Source organism: Schistocerca serialis, chromosome 5, assembly GCF_023864345.2.
Source record: "Schistocerca serialis cubense isolate TAMUIC-IGC-003099 chromosome 5, iqSchSeri2.2, whole genome shotgun sequence".
Taxonomy (NCBI): domain Eukaryota; kingdom Metazoa; phylum Arthropoda; class Insecta; order Orthoptera; family Acrididae; genus Schistocerca; species Schistocerca serialis.
Genome location: NC_064642.1, coordinates 411,583,759 through 411,605,995, shown reverse-complemented (window position 1 = coordinate 411,605,995; position 22,237 = coordinate 411,583,759). Strand labels below are relative to the sequence as shown.

Sequence of the window (22,237 nt, the reverse complement as noted above, 5' to 3'; positions counted from 1 at the left end):
CATACGAGGCTGACCCATTGTTTTCTTTTTTGTAATGAGCCACCCCCACTTTGTGGTTGTGGAGCTTTCCAGTCAGTAGCCCACATTTTGGTGGAATGCCCCTTCTTTTGGCTCTACATACTAAGTACGGACTTCCCCGCACTTTACCTTTAATGTTGGCAGACAATTCCCAGATCGTGGAACTGGTCCTCAGTTTCCTCTGTGAAAGTAGTTTTTATTTTCAGTTCTAAAGTTTTTAATCTCCGTCTGGATTAGGGGCAGGGTGGTGAGGGTTGGGGTCTCTCTCACTGAAAGCTGTGTTTGGAGATTCCCGACTCCCCTCCCTAGCCAAAATCCTCTTTTCTTTCCCTTTTACTCTGTTTTTATTGCTTTTCGGATTTCATTCGTCTCCTTTTACAATACGCACTTTCATATTCTAGCAGCTGAACGCTTTTGAATAGCAGGTGGTCTTGCCTGTACTGCATCAGAGGTGGGATGTTTCCTGCCTCTAGCATAGCCTTGGGGTTGCCAAATTGCTGACTGCCCTTCTTTTGTTTTCACCATTGACAACACGACTGCACTTTTGCGTTTTTTTAGCCTTTTACCTTTTGTTGTTATGACTCTTGTGATATGTAAATCCGTCCGAATGGACCACCTTTGACACAAGGGGCTGATGACCTTGCTGTTTGGTTCCTTAAACACCAACCAACCAACCATCTGCAGTCTTTAATTTGTGTAATTTTCCCTGCGAGACAAGGAGTCTCGGGTGTTAGCAGAATACCCTTCATGGTGAAGTCTGTCCTACGTTTCCTTCATGAGGGCGGTTTGTACTCTGATAAGTCCTTGAAATTTCCTCTGGAATTAGCCCCTCAGTTAGCATAGGCATTGGTTATGGAAGCCGTGACTGTGCCTGCACACCAGGTTTTGCCCACCTTTTCCCTAAATTTTTCTGGTTTGTTTCCTCTTTTCTTTTTCCCCGTGGGGGCCCGGGGATTAGAATAGACCTGAGGTATTCCTGCCTGTTGTAAGAGGTGACTAAAAGGAGTCTCACACCTTTCAGCCTTTAAGTGATGATCCCCTGTAGGGTTTGACCTCCATTTTTCAAACTGTTCCTGAAGAGCAAGCCAATTTGGGAAGGGTGCCTTACGTGGTGTATAGTGTCCATAGTGCATTGAGATACTGAGCCCACTTTCTCGTTGTGGCGTTGCAGTCCTGCTCATCCTCCATCTCTTGAGCGAGGACACCTTCTGGGCTGCATTTTCCTCCACCCACTATGACGTGTCGTTTTCTGCGCCGACGAGGACCATGGAATTCCTTGCACCTCATATCCAGCACGCTGGCTAGTCCATTGTGGTGAGGCCGCCATGTACCCTGTTGGTTGTATCCTGCTGACAACGTGGGAATCCCTCTGCTGATGGCCTGTACTGTTAACTCCCCACATATGCCAAGGGGTAGATTCCCATCTCCCTGGGGCATCGGGGCTCCCGGTAATGGCCGTCCTGCCAGTTGGGCCTTGCTGAGGCTGGGTGGCACCTGTGGGGAGGGCCCCTGCTTGGAGCGGGTGGCATCAGGGCAGATGAAATGCCATAAAGCATAGTATGTCATCTCTTGCTGGTGGTCTATCCCTAGCAGTCTCTAAGCAGGCAACGTCTAATTTCAATGCTAAGAAATGACCCCAAAACATTCCCCTCCCCGGCCACACCATGGGAGGAACGCCAGGCCAAGGATGGCAGTGAAGCTTATTTGCCCCGGTAACTCGTATGTACAAGAGTTTATTGGAAATCTTTCATGTCCATGAAGCCTCAGTTTTTCGTGGAGCATTTGGAGGACATGTTCGGGGAGGTGGAGGGCTTGTCCAAAATGCGTTCTGGGTCAGTCTTGATAAAAACAGCATCCTCTGCCCAGTAACGGGCATTACTCGCTTGTGACAAGTTGGGGGATGTTTCTGTAACCATCACCCCCTATCAGAGCTTAAATATGGTCCAGAGTATTATATTCCATAGGAACCTCCTTTTGCAGTCTGGCTACAAGCTGTGTGCCAATTTAGAACGGCAAGGTGTTACTTTCGTCCGGTGTGTCCATCGGGGTCCGAGGGATAATCAGGTTGTCACCGGTGCCTTAATCCTGGCGAGGGTGACACATTGTACGAGAAGGTTAAGGTGATGGTCTACCGCTGTGACATCAAGCCATACATCCCTCCCCCGATGCGGTGCTTTAAATGCTGGAAGTTCGGCCATATGTCTTCCCACTGTACTTCCAGTGTCACAGGTTGAGATTGTGGATGCCCATCACATCCTAATGTTCCATGTGCCCCACCTCCCATCTGTATCAACTGTGGAGAGCATCATTCACTTTGCTTGGCAGACTGCAGGCTTTTACAGAAAGAGGGGAAGATCATGGAATATAAGATACTGGACTGACTGGCCTACACTGAGGCTAAGAGGAAATTTGAGCACCTGAGTCCTATGGCTATGACCACCTCTTATGCCGCTGCTATGAGAACTGTTGTCGCCCCGTCAGTTCCACACATTCCTGTCGCCTCTCAGAACCAGAAGATCGCACCTGCCCCTTTGATGGGCACTTCCCTCCGTTTTGCTCGCACACCACCTACTTCGGGAGTGATCCCCCCCCCTCCCCCCCCAACCAACCATTGGGGATATCAATCCCCACTTCTGAACTTGAGAATCATAAGTCTGCTTCAGCTCCTCTCGCTAGGAAGGGGTCCCTTGGGTCACTCCCTTCCCAGGTTTCTGCGAGTGGGAAAGAAGACACCCACCAGTGGCGGAAGAGCCCAAAAGCAGCTGGTCTTAGGGCTTCACGCTCATCCTCAGCCCTGGAGACTGAATCAGTGAACTCCTCCCAGCCAGGAAACCCAAGGAGCAGCGAGACAAATCCAGAAAGGAGGTCCCCAAGATGAAGGGATTTGCAGACACCCACACCACAGCTACCGACAAGCTGTGCGTCTGCGGATGAGGTGGAGATTCTGGCGTCCGCTGAGGACCTGGATCTCACCAGACCCTCAGACACAATGGATATAGACTGCTCAGGCAAGAAGTCAGTGGCAGCAGGTGAGGCGTAAACTGCCTCACTGAATGTTTCATGCCTTCCCAGTCTCACGATGTCATCCTCCAGTGGAATTGTGGTGGTTTTATCCACCGCCTGGCTGAGCTAAGGCAACTGTTAAGCTTTACACCTGCTTTCTGCATTGCACTCCAGGAAATGTGGTTCCCAGCAATGTGGACCCCTACCCTCTGCAGCTATAAGGGATACTAGAGGACAGTAGAGACTATAATGGAGTGTCAGGTTTAGTTTGCGTTTATGCCCTACAGTCAGTCGATAGTGAAACTGTGCCCCTTCAAACGCCTCTTGAAGCTGTGGCTCTCAGAATAAGGATGACACAGGAAATAACTGTCTGAAATGTATATCTTCCTCCAGATGATGCATTATCCCTGAATGTATTAACTGCACTGATTGATAAACTCCCTAAACCTTTCCTACTTTTGGGATGCCTTGTGGGGTGGCACCGTGCTTCCTTGCAGGGGCAGAGATGTCGAAATTTTACTGTCTCAGTTCGACCTCTGCCTCTTAGATACTGGGGCTGCCGCGCATGGTAGCAACTCGGCCATTGATTTATCAATTTGCAGTCCAGGACTTCTCCTATCTATCCACTGGAGAGCACGTGACGACTTGGGTGGTAGTGAGCACTTCCCCATAATTCTGTCACTGCCCCAGCGTCAGGCCCATGGACTCCTGCCCAGATGAGCTCCTGTGACTGTTGAATCTCCCCCACATGGTAACATTGATGTGATGGTTGTGCGGATGACAACAACAATTGTTTCTGTGGCAGAAAATGCGATCCCTCGCTCTTCAGGGTGCCTCCAGGGAGGAAGACAGCCACTTGGTGGTCGCTGGTAGTTGCTGAAGCAATTGAGTAGTGTCAGCGAGTTCTACAGCGGCATAAGCAACCTCTTTCCCTGAAGCACCTCAGAGCCTTTAAATGGCTCCCTGCCCGCGTTCATTAACTTACCAATCGATAGAAGCAGGAGTGTTGGGAGAGACAGGTCTCAAGCGTTGGGTGCCATACGTCACCTTCCCAAGTATGGGCAAAGATCAAATGTGTTTTCGGGTATCAGACCCCAACAGGTGTTCCTATGTTGACATAAATGGTGTGTTATCTACTGACGCAAACATGATTGCTGAGCACCCTTTTGTACTCTCAAACAGCGGCTGGAAGGGAAAGTCCTCCCATTTACTACAATCCACAGTGAATCCTATAACACCCCATTTACAGAGTGGGAGCTCCTCAGTGCCCTTGCACATTGTTCCGACACAGCTCCGGGGCCAGATCGGATCCACCATCAGATGATTAATCATCTCTCATCTGACTACAAGCAACATCTCCTTGTCCTCTTCAACTGGATCTGGTGCGATGGTGTCGTCCCATCGCAATGGCGGGAGAGCACCATCATTCCGGTGCTCAGACCCAGTAAAAACCCGCTTGATGTGGATAGCTATCAGCCCATCAGCCTCATCAACATTCTTTGTAAGCTGCTTTAACTTATGGTGTGTCAGCAGTTAGGTTGGGTCCTGGAGTTGCGTGGCCTACTGGCTCCACGTCAGGGCGGTTTTCGCCAGGGTTGCTCTACTACTGATAATCTCACGTGCCTCAAGTCTGCCAGCTGAACAGCCTTTTCCAGACGCCAATACCTGGTTGCCGTCTTTTTTTTTTTTTTTTTTTTTTTTTTTTTTTTTATGAAAAGCATATGACATGACCTGGCGACATCATATCATTCGCGCATTATACATGTGGGGTATCCAAGGCTCACTCCTAATTTTTATCCACAATTTACTGTCACTTCTTACTTTCCATGTCCAAGTTGGTGCCTCCCATAGTTCCACCCCCCCCCCCCCTCCCCCTCCTCCACATCCAGGAGAATGGGGTCCTGCACAGGGCTCTGTATTGAGTGTCTCTCTTTTTAGTGGCCGTCAAGTCTAGCAGCAGCTATAGGGCTGTTCGTCTCACCCTCTCCGTATGCAGACGTCTTCTGCATTTCGTACTAGTGGTGTTGCGCACTGTAGTGAAGACATATTGATTCTTAGGATTGGTTTTAGACTCCCGATTGAGTTTGCTTCCTCACCTTCGTCAGTGTAAGTGGAAGTGCTGGCAGCATCTCAATGCCCTCCGCTGCCTGAGCAGCACCAACTGGGGTGCAGATCGCTCTACACTGCTGCAGCTCCACAGAGCCCTTGTTCAATCCCGCCTTGACTATGGGAGTCTGCTTTATGGTTCGGCGGTGCCCTCAGAATTGCCTTTATTCGACCAAGTACACCACTGTGGTGTTAGCCAAGTGGTAGGAGCTTTTAGGATGAGTCCAGTGACCAGTGTCCTTGTGGAGACCAGTCCCTCCATTGCAGGTTAGGTGCACACAACTGCTGGCCAGTTCGTAGTTTTCCTGTGCATCTGAATCTGTCTCCATTTCCCACCCATGGTGGTTCATCTCCCGCATTGGCGGCCCAGGTCAGGGCTTCCGATTGCAGTTTGTGGCTGATCCCTTCTTTCCGAACTGGAGTCCTTGCCTTTACCACCTGTACTTGAGGTCCATTCATACACCTCCACGCTGTACACCCAGGCTGTGGCGTTGCCTGGACCTTTCGCATGGCCCTAAGGACTCGGTTAAGCCTGCGGCTCGCCAGTTTCACTTCCTCTAGATTCTTGACATGTACAGAGTCCATGAAGTGATTTACAGCAATGGCTGACGGTCACGTTGGCTTCGCATATGTCCATGGAGGACATTTTGAACAGCATTCCTTGCCCGATGGCTGCAGTGTTTTCACTGCAGAGCTGGTGGCTATATCTCGTGCTCTTAAGCACATCTGTTCATGCCCTGGGTAGTCGTTTCTTCTGTGTACTGACTCCTTGAGCAGCCTACAAGCTTTTGACTAGTGTTACCTCGTCATCCTTTGGTTGCAACCATCCAGGAGTCCATCTATGCCCTGGAACGGTCCAGTTGTTCAGTGGTGTTTGTCTGGACCCCAGGTCACATCGGAATCCCAAGCAACAAACTTGACAGGCTGGCCAAACAGGCTACACAGAAACCACTAATGGAGATCGGCTTCTCTGCAACTGACCTGCATTCAGTACTATGCCACAAGGTTTTGCAGCTTTGGGAGACAAAATGGCATAACCTCAGCATGCACAACAAAATGCATTCCATTAAGGAGACTTAAGAATGTGTGGCAGTCCTCCATGCGGGCCTTTCGCAGGGATTCTGTAATTCTCTGCCGGCTCTGCATTGGCCTCGCTTGGATGACACACAGCTACCTCCTGTGCCGTGATGACCCACCTCAGTATCGGTGCGGTGCCTGTCTGACAATGGCCCATATCTTGGTGAGCTGTCCTACTTTGTCTGCACTGTAATGGACTCTTCAGTTACTGGACTCATTGCCATTAATTTTAGCTGACAACGCCTTATCGATTAGTTTCACGTTTTATGTGTGTCGGGTTTCATAATTCTATGTAAGTTTTCGCGTATGTTCTTTGTCCCTTTTGTGTTCTGCACTCTAATGCTTTTAGTGTGGATGTTTTAAAGTGTCGCAGAGTGGTCGGCTTTTCCTTTTTATTCTCGTGGTTGGCCAGCCACGGTCTTTGCTGTCTTGTTTCATACCCCTTCTACCTGTTTCTTGCTTCTCTCTTGTGGTTTTCTTTTCCTGCTTAGTCCATAGTAATGTTGGTTGTCCTCCTGTCGTTCATCTGGTTCTTCCTTTCTCCTGTTGTTGTGCTGTATGTCTCCTTTCTTTCCTTCTTTTCCTTGTGCAATTATTTTACAGCGAACAAGGGACCAATGACCTTGCAGTTTGGTCCCTTCCCCCCCTATTTTAAACCAACCAACCAACCAACCAACCTACCTACCTTTTCTTTTGTCTACAGTTAGCATAGGCATTGGTTATGGAGGCCTTGACCATGCATGCACACTAGGTTCTGCCAGTCTTTTCCCTACATCTTTTCCCTACATTTTTCTGGTCTGTTGTGCTGTTTTGTTACCCATTTTCTTATGTCTGCTTCCCCTGGTGTTGTCCCATTGTATTGTGGCGTGGTGTCATGTGGTATTGGTGTTGGGACAGTTCAGTGGCAGTGCCAGTGCCAGTGCCCCATCATGTGCAGTGCTTGTGGGGCACCCTTGCTCTTCATACTTCCCCTGATCCCCCTCCTGATCTTTCCTCTTTATGCTGCTCTAACTTCCCTTTTCCTTCTTTGTTTGCATGTTGACTGGACTGTGCTGCTAATGTTTCTCTCTTGATTTGTCATCCTAGATCATAGGAGTGGTGACCTCACTGTTTGGTCCCTTTCCCCCAAATTAACCAGCCATCCTTTATTCCTGACCTAACCCCTTTGCTGCTAACCACGTACATATTTAGTTTAAGGGAAAGAAACCTTGATGTTTCCCTACAAAATAACACTAAACCCAGCTCCGTATTTTCTTTCAATATATTTATATGAATTTTTAAAGTTGTAAAAGCCATTTTTAAACACTCTGTACAAGACCAGGATAATACTGAGTGCCAAGTGGTGTGCTCTGAAATTGTTTTTTGGGGGCTTAGGAGTACAAGGATTGGATGTGATGGCCTGGGAAATCTGCTTTTGAACTAGGCTGGTGGAGTAATTACATGAGTGAAGACTGAGGTGAGAATGGTGGTGTATTGCTGAAAAGATAATGCATCCAAACAAATAAGCTTGCCATAAGGTCTGCATTTTCATTGGACAATATAAAAAGAATGATAGGAGTAATTTATTCATTGTGTTTCCTATGCTTTCCTGTGTTTTCCACCTTCCCGCATTTTATGCTTTTTTTAGGACAGTTCACTGAAAAGTGTAAAAAAGGGGGTTTTACTGTACATAAAAATCTTCAGCGAACCTTAACCAGTGTCTCAAGAATGTTACTGACTTCTACTTTATTGTAGTTTAAGAAGAGACAAGATTACTGCTAATGTCTCTTACCTTTTTCAGCTTGGGATGTACACCCTCAGTGTCATCACGGAAATCTCTGCGGACCAATTTCTTAACCATGGAAGACACCTGGCCTTCTTAATTATGAATATGATGAACAATGAAGATTTGGGGTCTCAAGTTGTCTATTACACACTTTTGACAATGATTCATGTTTTGCCAATTTTTGAAGGTGATGTTGAAGTAAGTGAATTTATTTATTTATTTATTTTCTTTATATAATTTAGGACCTGGTTAAGTTAGGTTACCATTTAAGAGTCTGTCTTTAAACATGAATAGAGCCTTTCCTCCCTATCCAGTGTTAAGTTACTACTTTTTGTCTTCAGCAAATTTTTCCTTGCAGAGTACTTTCCTTTCTTCTTCTTGCAATTTTCTAAAAGCTACAGATTCCACTGCTTGTAAAACATTTAATAAACATCTTTCAAAACAACACCTGTTGTATAGAGAAGTTTGATGAAATACCGAGGTATACACATACTAAAGTCAAGAGATCACGTCTACATCCGTACTCTGCAAACCACTGCAAAATGTGTGGCAAGAGATACTTCCCATTGTACCAGATACTAAGTTTTTCTTTTAGATGTGCATATGTAGCACAGAAAGTGACTTGTTCCATGCATCTGTGTGTGCAGTAATTAATGTAATCTTGTCTTTGTGGTCCTTGCAGAAATGATACAAAGAGGGCTGTGGTATACTTCTGGTTGCTTCATTTAATACTAGTTGCTGGAACTTTGCAAGTAGTCTTTCATGGAACAGTAGACATTAAACTTCAAACAACTACTAGTTTAGGTATTTCAGAACTCCCATGAAACTCTCCAATTAGTTAAACAAACAAATGATCATCCATGCTTCAAATATCCCTTATTAGTCTGAGTGTGGGTCTCACCTACTTCAGCAGCATTATAGGATGGATTGCATGAGTGTTTTGTTGACAGTCTCCTTTGTAGGCTCATTGTATTTTGCCAGTTTCCAACCAATGAATTGAAGTCTGCCACCTGCTCTACCTATGACTGAGCCAAAGCGATAATTTCGGTTTGTATTCCTGCAAACTTCTGACATTTGATTAGAAGGAAGAGGATGTAGGAAAGTAATTTGTCAAGTAGAAATGCATTGAAAAGCAAGAACTGTTCCTTTTTCTCTCGCAGGAAGTTGTCCTCTTTGTCACATGTACATAGACACTATGATTTCTTTTCTTTACAGATGATGGGTACTTATCAAAAACTCATGCCAAGAATTCTGCAATCCGTTGAAGTCTTTGCGCGTACTGATGAGAACAAGGCTTGTGAGGTTATGGAGCTATTTGATTTATTAACAGAGACTGCAATAACAGCAATTATTCCCTTTATTAAACCACTTGTTGAAATGTGTCTTAACTTCTCCTGCAATCAGGAGTTGGATGTTACATTGCGTGTCAAAGCAATCAACTTAATAGGATGGATAACAAGATTAAAGAAGAAGGTAAGTAAGTTGCTTATTGCTTAGAAATAACATTTGAGCTGTGTTTCTACTTTTAATTGTGTACACTTTTAAACTACTATTAACTATTAGTCAGAATGGCAAAACTTATAAATACTTAAAATAATGCAGGTATAATGTGATGTAAACTAGTCACAGCAGTTATACTTTCCGAGACTCGTATGTAAATAATGCCGTTAAACAGTAGCAAGATATCAATAACTCAATTGTCCAATGAGAAGAACTGTGTAATTATTAATCTGGGAGAAGTGGACCCCTGATGACCATTTATTCAATCACATACTAATTGTTGCAGAATGTACTAGATGCTTGACCGTCGCTGAGTCACTCAGCAGCAGTACGTGCAGTGTTTCAAAAAGTGGAGCTGATAAAAATAATGTAATGGACCAGGACAGTAAAAGTGAAATGTCAGAACTGAAGTTGGGAGACAGGATGGAGTTACATCTGGATAGCTGCTAGTAACAGCATGGCTCACAAGAGGCAAAGTTCTGGGTGCCAGTCCTGCTTGGGCACGCTGTTTTAATCTGCTGGAAGTTTCAAAACTTTGTGTGATCAGTCTCTGTCATTTAGACTTGTGTCTACAGGGTGACAGGTAACTGCGGCACCGGAGCCGAGCGTTAGCGAAAAAGTCGATGCAGCAGATGACACGGAAAATGGCATGTTCAGCGAATAGCGGCCTGGTTGCTAGTAGCAAGTAGACTATGTGGTCTATTGTGTATGTGTTGCGCGTATAGTTTTCGTTGTCGTGTTAAATCTTCGAGGTGTTGCGAAAGTGTGAAGGTTTTCTCATTCTTGAACTAGGACAGCACCATCAGAAATATGATAAATCCAGAAAAGATACACATGTTCAGAGTGTGGAAAAAGCTATAGCTGTAACAAGACTCTGAGGAAACAGGTACATCCAGGAAAGTTAAATGATGTCACTCCAAAATTAAAAGTGCAAAAGTTTTATAAATATTTGTGTACTTGATGTGGCAAACACTTCAACAATGAGTGCAATGTAATGTGCCACGAAAGAAAGGAACATGGATTGGAAAATAGTTTTATGAAAGTGAAATGCCCATCGTGCGATATTTCAATTCTTTCTAAGAAAAACTATTATGATCACTTGTCAATGAAACATGCTGTGTCAATAGCATCTGAAGAGACTGAATTTGCATCTTTCCAGGAATTCAGTGAGTGGAAGAAGCAGACTGAGAGAAAAACGTTGTCACTCTGCATAAAAAATTGTGGGTCGTATCGTACTTCGGACAATGTCACTCGGCATTCCTTTGTATGCCATCATTCAGGACAATATGTATCTAAGAGTAAAGGTATTCGCTGCATGAAAATCCAAGGCACTAACAAAATAGGAGGTGTATATCCTTACAGCATTGAAGTAACCAAAGCTGGAGATGGTAGCTGCAAGGTAAAATTCGTGGTTACTCATGTGGGTCATCAAAATGGTGTTAGACATTTAGATTTGACAGAAGAAAGAAACACGTTAGCCGTTGACATCGCAAACCAGGTACCATTGCAAGCGATACTTGACAAAGTGAGAGACAGTTTATCTGATTCCATGCTAGAACGTATCTATCTACTGACAAAAAAAGATTTATACAACATTGAGCAGTGTAATAATTTACGTTCCGAGATCATGGGACATAGACGATGGCATCAGTGTAGAAGTGTGGGTAAACAAAATCAATGCTAGTGATAATCTCAAACCACAAGATACAAGCAGCCAAAGTCATCCTCTCCTGAGAAGTTAAGACTTTGTCATCATCATGAACAATGGTCAATGTGATATTCTGAAGAAGTATGGCAGTGACCGTATTTGCATCAATGGAACTCATGGAATTAACGGTTATGGTTTAGAGTTAATTACACTTCTTGCGCTTGATGACATGAGACAAGGTTTTCCTTGTGCTTTTCTTATCTCAAACAGGTCTGATCAAGATGTGCTGTCGTCATTTTTTAATGAAATAAAGACTAAAGTAGGAAAAGTATGTCCTCAAGTGTTCATGTCAGATTTAGTGAGTCTTTTTATAATGCTTGGCTTTCAAAAATGGAAGAACCTGTGAGAAGACTTTATTGCTCGTGGCATACTGACAGGGCATGGAGGAAAAATATATGTATTAAAATCAAATCAAAGGAAAGACAGGCAGAAACTTTTAAGCTAGTGAGGAGTTTAATGCAGGAAGGAGACGTCATAACATTTGAGCACGTATTTCCTTTAGCTCTGGAGTGCCTGGTTTCAGATCCTGTAACAGCTGAGTTTGGGTTCTACCTCCAAGAACATTAGGCCCTATGCTAAAAGCACCAGGTGCTGAGCATATTGTTAGTGTGTCAACAGTGGTACCAATACAAACATGCATATTGAAAGGATGCATCGAACAATAAAATACGTATATTTGTGTGGTAAACATGTAAAACAACTTAACAGATCCATTCATTCATTAATGAGCTTCGTCAGGGACAAATTACATGACAGGCTCATTATTCTGACCAAGGGAAAACTGACAAACTCCAGGATATTCGCTCAAAGCATGACTTAAGTACTGAGGTGGTTCAGAAATGTGTAGTTGAAGAAGGAAAAGGTTGGCTTGTACCATCTACTTCTGAGATGGGTGTCATTTTGTACAGCAAAATGTGCAAGACTGCAGCTGTAAATTGATTTTTATTGACTGTGAGGCCTGCATACATCAGTATACATGCTTGTGCTTAGATTAGAGTATCAGATGGAACACGTGCAAACATATTCACTCTGTTTGCCTATACAAAACAAGACAGTCATCCAGTTCAGTGAACGTCAGTAATGTTAATGATGGTGAGGATATATTACATATTTATGAAGAAGGGGGATCAGTAGCAAGTGAAAAAGAAAGTGTATTGGTCGAACTCAGCAGAGGAAATATTGAATCTTCAGCAAATTTTCTCTTCATTTTCTCATTCTCCTGAGTTAAATCTGAAGTGATTGACACAATATCTTCTCCAGGGCAACAGGAAGTTTTAAAACGCCACATGTCAAGCTTGAAAGCTACATTAGCTGCTGTTGACTCCAATAAAGGAATTGGCCCCTTCATCAAGAAGGGAACAAAATATACAGACTCAGAGACGGTTCTTCTCTACGAAGAAGAGGAGGAAAATAGTGCACCATTTCGAGAAACAAAGTATAGCTGAGGCACAAGACAATACTGTTTCTCTATTACAAGACAGTCAATAGATATTGACGTTCATACAGTGAAAATTTACCTTACGTAATTCCTTTGTTTGTGACGTTTCTTAGTATTTTGCAGTTCACATCGTAATTATGTTGTTGCTATTAAAACTTTAGTTGTTGGCATAAGAATGACAATGACCCCTTATTAAATATGAAGAAATTAATTTAAATCATTGTGGCTGCCTCTTCTAAGGTGTAGAATTTTTTGTTTTTGTTATAGCTTGAATAAAAGAACTTCGTGGTTGATAGTATGCAGAAGTTGGAGAGAAGGAGAAGGAATGTGTCGCTGGCTTGCAACCAGCTACAGTTCGCAAGGTTATGCATGTATCTACAAAACAGGCAGTGCAGCAAACACTTTAAATATTTAACTTCATACTGTGTGATATTTATTAGTTTATGCCATCTGTCCCTTTCTCAATTAACTCATATGCTGGTGTTTTCCCCATGGTTGACGTCCTGGATTGTTAGTGTCATTTTGCCACAGGTTTGCATACCTGAAACTACAAGTGTGTGTGTGTGTGTGTGTGTGTGTGTGTGTGTGTGTGTGTGTGTGTGTGTGTGTGTGTGTGTGTGTGTGTATTATTTACTAAGTAATTTTAACATAACATTGTAATTTAGATGTAAACAAACATCATATCATGATGATACGTCAGTGTCGTGTTTTGTGAGCATATGGATTGTGCAGCTGAAAATGTACATTGATTAACTGTAAGCTTTTGAAACAGCATTACTCTTGTATTACAGGCTATAATAAAATATAAACTGATACCATCTATAGTGAATACACTTTTCCGGTTGATGTGTCTTCCACCTGATGTAGATGAAGTGGATGATTGCTTCATTATTGATGGCGAATCAAATACGCCAGTTACTTGTGCTACACAAACTTTAGATGTGTTGGCTCTCCATTTACCACCAGAAAAACTGTTCACTCCATTGGTATGTATGTCATCAGATTCCAGCTTATAATAGAATACCTTAATTGTACGTCTTAGTAGATGAACTCCAGTGTAATCTGCATAATTTTGTATTTTCTTATTGGCAGCAAGCCAGACTTGCAAATAACATTAACAGTTAGTTACTGTTTCATTCTTTTTTAGATGGAATTTGTTCAGCCGGGTCTTGAAGGGGAAAACATATTTGCAAAAAAGGCATCCTATCTTGCTCTGGCTGTTGTCGCTGAAGGCTGTGCTGAATATATAAGAAATAAATACTTGAAAGTGTTCCTGCAGTTCATTTGCAAGGGTATAACAGATGAAACACCTGTCGTCAGAAATGCTGCACTATATGCATTGGGACAATTCTCCGAACATCTTCAGGTATGGGTTTGTTTCATATAAGAATGGAGAAGGGCACGTGCAAAAATCTGAAGTGAGCTCTGGTTTGTAAAGAAGTTGAGAACTATGAAGAAAGATTATAATGGTTTGTTGCGTCTATCAGTGGAGTATGGGAACCTGTGATCATAGTGCAGTTATTCAAAGGATTTATTACATATGTAGTAGCTAACTTGGTAAGGGCAGTGAACCTTGACCAACATGTAAGTATAAGTCAGAATAGGTGAAACTGGAAACTCCAGAACTCCTCCTGTATACACCAACATGGTCAGTCTTCTACATGAAGTCTTTGTACTAATTTGAACTGTACAGTTTTATCACCACCAACAGAATGACAATGTGGGTCATTTATTCTTCAGCCAGCACCTGAGCCTTTGCCTTTGAAATTCACACCCTGTGCAGTGTGGGAAGTAATATGGGAACAGCAAATACACCCACACCATTCACAGAAAGTGCAAGCTTTAACTAATGTCTTCATTGCTTGTGTAGCATTAAGCTAATGAATGCAACGTGGTTGATTATTTTCCTTCATATGCACTTTCTTAGGATGAAGCGTGTTTCACCAGAGATGAAATGTTCAATAGTTGCAGCAGTCACGTATGAAACCGCACAGTACTTTTGTGATGGCCAGTGAAAACATATTTGTTGAAAAATCAACAACCAGTTGTACAAACCTTGATTTTGTGCAACTGGTTGCCTGTTTTTCAACAAATCTGCTCATAGTTTCTGAAGATGGATGTAATATTAACAACACAAATTTTCAGTGACTACTTGGGTGGGCATTGTCAACAATTAGTTAATAAGTTATGTATTTTGGCTATGAGCCATTTTAAAGTGCCTGCTCTGTATACAATGCACATTACACACATTATATGCCGTGCTTAAAAATATTGGGGGCTAGTGCATAGTACTAGTATCTGCATGAAATAACACATCATTGAAACCAGCTGATAGTGTGAAAGTAAATGACTGTGATGGTAATATGACAAAAGTAGGAAGTGAAATTCTTTTAAAAAGTGTGGTTGTGGTGACAAAGATGAAAAAAACTTAGGTTTCCTTCTTGCGTAACTCCATCAGTATGCACTGTACTTTTTGAGAGACGTAGATGCTCATGGAAAATATCCACCATAACATTATGTACGTATTTGGATCCAACTGCAGGTTCAGCTCACATTGCACAGTTTCCCACATTGGCCAGTTGCTCTTTGTGTGTGTGTGTGTGTGTGTGTGTGTGTGTGTGTGTGTGTGTTGTGGGAAGGGCACCAGCAAGCATGGGCCTTCAGACTGTTGCAGCAGTTAGTTCCTTTCTTGTACTACAGTCTCCCATCTCTCTGCTGTCCACCAGTTAGTATCATAGTTTGATGTTGACGCAGCTATTTTTCTTGGTACTGATTTGTTCAGATCATCCATTAAGTTTCATGAAAACTTCTCTGCTGAAGTCATTTTTGGGCTGCCTTTTGAATTTGATTCCCATTTTCAGTATTTTCTTGTAATGTGAATAAGTTGGGGAAGGAAATGTTAGTGTTCACTTACCTACTGTGCGAAAAATCATCTGTCGACAGTTACTACATAAACTCAAATGTATGTTCAAAAGTAAAAATGGTAGCAAACCTGATGTGGTGAAGTTGTCACAGGTCCTCTTGGTAGATCCTACGCATGACAGGTGGATCACACTTCTGATCCCTGAGCTGCTAACGACCCACACATGCCAAGGAGTAGATGCCCATAATCCTGGAGCAGCAGGACTCCCAGCTACTGTTGTGCCAAATGACCTTGGCTGCGGTTTGATGGCACCCATGGGAAAAGTCCTTGATTGGAATTGGTGGTATAGTGATGGATGTTTCGCATACATTAATAATTAAACTAAACCAACATAGTGGCTGTACTAATTTGGCTGTCTCAAGATAGGTGTAGGTATTTCATTGTAGGCAGTTGCAATCCAGCTGCATTTGCTGGCTTGACTACCCCCATAGGAAGAGGGACAAACAAGAAGATGGCAACAAAATAATTTGTTCTCTGTTTGGTGTGTAGCAGAAAAGATACTTTTAAGGTGATGAAGTCATTAATTTTTGTGGAACAAATGGAAGATAAATTTGGAGCAGATGCATTGTAAAAAATGTGAAATAGGGGTAACTATTGATTATACTTACCTCTGCTGCACAATTGTAAGCACTTCAGACTTGAGAAAGAGTGGGTGACAGATCAGTAATTATTAATGGACATAAAACTGTGAATGTGGTATAAGGAGTTATCTTTCAGAGAAACTCAACACTTCAGACACAAGAATAGCTATGAACCAATCTAGGATAATGAGCTGTAAGTTTTGTCAGTCACTTACCAGAATATCTGAAATATAACCAAACATAAAGGTGCATTAATCTTAAGTTTTGTTGTTGTGGTCTTCAGTCCAGAGACTGGTTTGCTGCAGCTCTCCATGCTACTCTATTCTGTGCAAGCTTAATCTCTCAGTACTTACTGCAACCTACATCCATCTGAATTTGCTTACTGTATTCGTCTCTTGGTCTCCCTCTACGATTTTTACCCTCCACGCTGCCCTCCAATACTAAATCGGTGATCCCTTGATGCCTCAGAACATGTCCTACCAATCGATCCTTCTTCTAGTCAAGTTGTGCCACAAACTCCTCTTCTCCCCAATTCTATTCAATACCTCCTCATTAGTTACGTGATCTACCCATCTAGTCTTCAGCATTCTTCTGTAGCACCACATTTCGAAAGTTTCTATTGTCTTCTTGTCCAAACTATGTATCATCCACATTTCACTTCCACACATGGCCAAACTCCATACAAATACTTTCAGAAATGATGTCCTGATACTTAAATCTATACTTGATGTTAACAAATTTCTCTTCAGAAATGCTTTCCTTGCCATTGCTAGTCTACATTTTATATCCTTCATTAGTTATTTTGCTCCCCAAATAGCAAAACTCCTCTACTACTTCAAGTAACTCATTTCCTAATTTAATTCCTTCAGCATCACTCGATTTAATTCGACTACATTGCATTATCCTCATTTTGATTTTGTTGATGTTTATCTTATATTCTCTTTTCAAGACACTGTCCATTCCGTTCAACTGCTCTTCCAGGTCTTTTGCTGTCTCTCACTGAATTACAATGTTGTCGGCAAACTTCAAAGCTTTTATTTCTTCTCCCTGGATTTTAATTCCTACTCCGAATTTTTCTTTTGTTTCATTTACTGCTTGCTCAATGTACAGATTGAATAACATCAGGGATACGCTACAACCCTGTCTCACTCCCGTCGCAACCACTGCTTCCCTTTCATGGCCCAAAACTCTTATAACTGCCGTCTGGTTTCTATACAAATTGTAAATAGCCTTTCGCTCCCTGTATCTTGACCTTCATAATATGAAAGAGTATTTCAGTTAACATTGTCAAACCTTCCTCTGAGTCTACACTGCTAGTAATGTAGGTTTTCCTTTCCATAATCTATCTTCTAAGACAAGTCATAGGGACAGTATTGCCTCAAGTGTTCAAAAATTTCTACGGAATCCAAACTGATCTTCCCCGAGGTTGGCTTCTACCAGTTTTTCCATTCGTTTGTAAAGAATTTGTGTTAATATTTTGCAGCCGTGGCTTATTAAACTGATAGTTGGGTAATTTTCACATCTGTCAACACTTGCTTTCTTTGGTGTTGGAATTATTATATTCTTCTTTAAGTCTGAGAGTATTTCACCTGTCTCGTACATCTTGCTCACCAGATGGTAGTTTTGTTAGGCCTGGCTCTCCCAAGGCTATCAGTAGTTCTAATGGAATGTTGTCTACTCCCAGGGCCTTTTTTCGACTTAGGTCTTTCAGTGGTCTGTCAAACTCTTCACGCAGTATCATATCTCCCATTTCATCTTCATCTACGTCCTCTTCCATTTCCACAACGTTGTCCTCAAGTACATTGCCCTGCTCTGTATATTCTTACCATCTTTCTGCTTTCCCTTCTTTGGTTAGAACAGGGTTTCCATCTGAGCTCTTGATATTCATGCAAGTGGTTCTCTTTTCTCCAAAGGTCTCTTTAATTTTCCTGTAGGCAGTATCTACCTTACCCCCTAGTGATATATGCCCCTACATCCTTAAATTTGTGCTCTTGTCATCCCTGCTTAGCCGTTTTGCACTTCATGTTGATCTTATTGTTGAGACATTTGTATTCCTTTTTGCCTGCTTCATTCGCTGTATTTTTATATTTTCTCCTTTCATCCATTAAATTCAATCTCTCTTCTGTTGCCAAAGAATTTCTAGTAGCTCCTTCTTTTTTTTTTACCTACTTGATCCTCTGCTGCATTCATTATTCCAACTCTCAAAGCTACTCATTCTTCTTCTACTGTGTTTCTTTCCCTTGGTCTTGCCAATCATTCCATAATAGCCTCTCTGTAACTCTACAGCCTCTGGTTTTTTCAGTTTATCCAGGCCTCACCTTAAAATTGCCACCTTTTCGCAGTTTCTTCAGTTTTACTCTACAGTTCATGACCAACAGATTATGGTCAGAGTCCACGTCTGCACCTGGAAATGTCTTAAAATTTAAAACCTGGTTCCTAAATGTCTTACCATTATGTAATCTATCTGAAACCTTCCAGTATCTCCAGGCTCTTCCATGTATACAACCTTCTTTCATGAGTCTTGAACCAAGTGTTTGCTATAAGTTACGCTCTGTGCAAAATTCTACCAGGCGGCTTCTTCTTTCATTCCTTACCCCCATTCCATATTCACCTACTACTTTTCCTTCTCTTCCTTTTCTGACTATCGAATTCTGGTCACCCATGGCTGTTAAATTGTCATCTCTCTTCACTATCTGAATAATTTCTTTTCTCACATCATACATTTCATCAGTCTCTTCATCTACAGAACTATTTGGCATATAAACTTGTAGTCTCTCTTGTGAAAGAAATATCCTTCCAGGGGAAGTTAGTTTTGGTGTATAGGTGTGATATGAAGTATTGTCCCACCACCCGTGTGATGTTACTGTTACTGTTGCTTAAGTTATGGACACACATCATCCTGTTGCACTGCAGACATTTGCTTCACAAAGGCCGTCTTTGCAAACAATAGCACTTGTGTGAATTGTCCAGAACACCATCTTCCAAATTTCCTAGTTTGACTAATATTTAAAAATGAAAAGAATATAAAATGGTTGACCATATGTCATTTACTGAAAAATATGATTGTATTCATCCAGTTGACTTCATGACAAAATAAAGCCAAAGCCACAGCTATTGCTCCACTTGTCTTAAATTTCTCAAAGCTACCTCTTACACCTACCATAAACAAAGAACATGCAACCAGAATGAAAAGAAAAATTAGCTGAAAGAAAAGTCTCCACCCCTATTGACTTCCATTTGTACAGAGAGAACAGGAGTCTCACGATGGGTAGATCAGAAGATGCTTCATATCCCTCAGACAGCAAAAGAGCAAGGTCTGCTCCACAGCTTTATCCTCCCAAAATGCAGCAGAAAGACATTAGAGTGGCAATCACACCATAACATGTATGGTAACTGCCTCTGTCAGCACATATTAGTTGTGCTGTGCGGTTGGTGCAGTGGATAGTTTTTTGGATTAGCATGCAGGTTGTCAAGGGTTCAATACTGGGTTGGGGTGCATTTTTTATTTGCTAATTTCATTCTGACATTTCATACTGTAATATACATTGCTTCTTAGGCCACATGTATCCTAAATTTAAAACATCGTGTAATGCTGGACATAACAAAATGTTTAGGCAAACAAGAAATACAGTTGAAACAAATGACCTGTCATGGGACAGAACATCTACAAAAACAATATCAGTTTAAAGATGCTAAAGATGATAGCACAGTACAATATCCATTATCTACTTTTCATTTATAGTACATGTAATATGAGGGCTCAGATGTTGCACATTAGTAACCAGTGACAATAATAATGTCCATATTAATGACTGCATTACCTTCACAACAGAATATGTTATCAGAACAACAGATGCTCAAAGCGACCTTCCTGCACATCCAAACAATGCACAACCTGCCGGATCATATAGCTCTGGACCCTTTGCAGCAAAGCTGTGTCCACAGTAACAAGAGCAGCATGAACACGCCCTACCAATTCTTCCACATTCATCGATGGAGTAGAGTACACATGCTCCTTCAGATGTCCCCACAGGAAGAAATCCAGGGGATTTAGGTCAAGTGAAAGTGGTGACCAACAACTGGACCTCTATGTCCAAACCACTTCCCTGGAAATGTTCTGCCCAAATACTGTTGCACATTAATTCTAGAGTGTGGAGGTGCACAATCTTGTTGGAACTATATCCTCTCCTGAACATTTAGTGGAACATCTACCAGCGCATGAACCAGATATTTTGAGAGGAATGTGTCATACCTTCATGCAGTCAGGCATCATGTAAGGGCCCAAGCACCTCACACCCAATATTTCGACCCAGACGTTGATACCAAAGCGGACATGATATCCACGGTCGTGGGTGATGTGCAGGTTAACCTCGCACTAATGGTGGTCATTGTGCATATTGAAGACACTGTCATGAGTGAATGCTGCTTCATCTGACCATATTACGGTGTACACGAAGCCATCGTTGGCTTCTTGTTGGAACCATTCACAGAATTGCATCCACTGATGGTGATCTACAGGATACAGGTGTTCCATGAGAGCATAATGATAGGGGTGCAGCCCATGCTCATGCAGCACATTGAAGACCGTGCATTGTGAGACAAGCAGCTGCTTTGCTATGCTACATATACTTTGCTGAGGTTCTTGGAGTATGACCTCCAGAATAGTTTCCTCAGTAGCTGGAGTACGGCAAGTCTGTGGACGACCACTGTCACGCGATGATGGAAGGAGAGAACCTAACTCCAAGGCGCAGCTCCGGATGATGAAACACATTTTTATCTGGATGGCATCAATGAGGATATCTAGCAGCATATTCACGTGGAGCAACACCAGCCTGGTTTTCAGATGCACGTAGGACCAGAAGAATATCCACATATTCATCATTTGTGTATGCCATATGTCTGCTACACTGGTTTAAAGGTTTACAATGAGAAAATTCAATACGTTTACGCATGTACATTGGAGTCTGTCATGGGTGTGTTACTCCGCTTGCAACTAATCCCTGTCTGGTGGACAGAGCATACAGTGTAAACGTACTGTCTGTCCTGCGCGCTGTTCCACCTAATTTACATTACCCCTCTGACAAATATTGTTCTGCAGGATTCATCCCAACACTGCTAATTGTGAAATGTTCGGTTTCGAATTACATTGTTTCCTTAATGGTAATAGATGTGATGTTTCCACAATCCCATCTATATAATTAATAATAATAATAATAATAATAATTGAGATATTTACTAAACATCTGGTTACCAGACTCGATGTTGAAAGGCATAGTTAGTGGGACCATGGTGATAACACATACAAATAGTAACAGAGTTTGGACATTACTCGCAAAGCACATTGCTAGTCCTACTGGCAGTGTAAGACCCTAATGAAATGTAATGGACTTGAAAGAGGCAAGAATAATAGTTGGTACTAATCTATGGGCCAGTGGAGGAGGGTACAAAGAAACTAGGTTTCACGCGACGTGGAAAGGGCTTCTTTCAAAGCTGACCAATCTTCCATTTTCACAATGGTAAGTGCAAATGTTTTCTAGAGGACCTGTTGTAATTGCTGTTGACAATTAAGATGCCAGATACCATTCCAAATCACTACATTTACCAAATGAAAAACATATGCCTCAACCCATGATTGAACTATTGATCTCCTGTATGCTAACCCAAAATTCTATCAACTGCATCAACTGTACAGCATGACTAATGTGCTGACAGAGGTAATCGTCATAAATTTGGTTACAGTATTGCCAGACTGCCACTCTTTAACATCCTTTTCTGCTGGATGTACTCGCCTTAAGAAATTTTCTGACAGACATTTTTTGACACATTTTTTTTTTAATTGCTGGCACATAAGGAGTGTGTGAATTTAGCCCCCCCCCCCCCCCCCTCTCTCTCTCTCTCTCTCTCTCTCTCTCTCTCTCTCTCTCTCTCTCTCTCTCTCTCTCTGTCTCTGTGTGTGTGTGTGTGTGTGTGTGTGTGTGTGTGTCAAATGCCAAAAAGGCAGACATTATTGCATGCTTGTCCTGTAATGGAATCCCTCATAATTTGAGATGTATCAGAACAGAATTGTAGGTTTTTGTCAGTGCCTCAAGCCTGCATAGTGCCCGAGACAGATGAAACC

The 22,237-nt window shown here is 42.3% G+C and overlaps 1 protein-coding gene across 1 annotated transcript in view; it reads left to right on the top strand.

Annotated features, from left to right (window-relative positions):
* Nucleotides 1-22,237, top strand: part of LOC126480685 (importin-4-like) — a 110,248-nt gene that overhangs the window by 31,323 nt on the left and 56,688 nt on the right. Inside the window, exons 4-7 of the mRNA XM_050103914.1 lie at nt 7,985-8,167; nt 9,185-9,442; nt 13,407-13,601; nt 13,763-13,981. Coding sequence (XP_049959871.1) covers nt 7,985-8,167; nt 9,185-9,442; nt 13,407-13,601; nt 13,763-13,981 — 855 coding nt within the window. The remainder of the gene's footprint in view (nt 1-7,984; nt 8,168-9,184; nt 9,443-13,406; nt 13,602-13,762; nt 13,982-22,237) is intronic.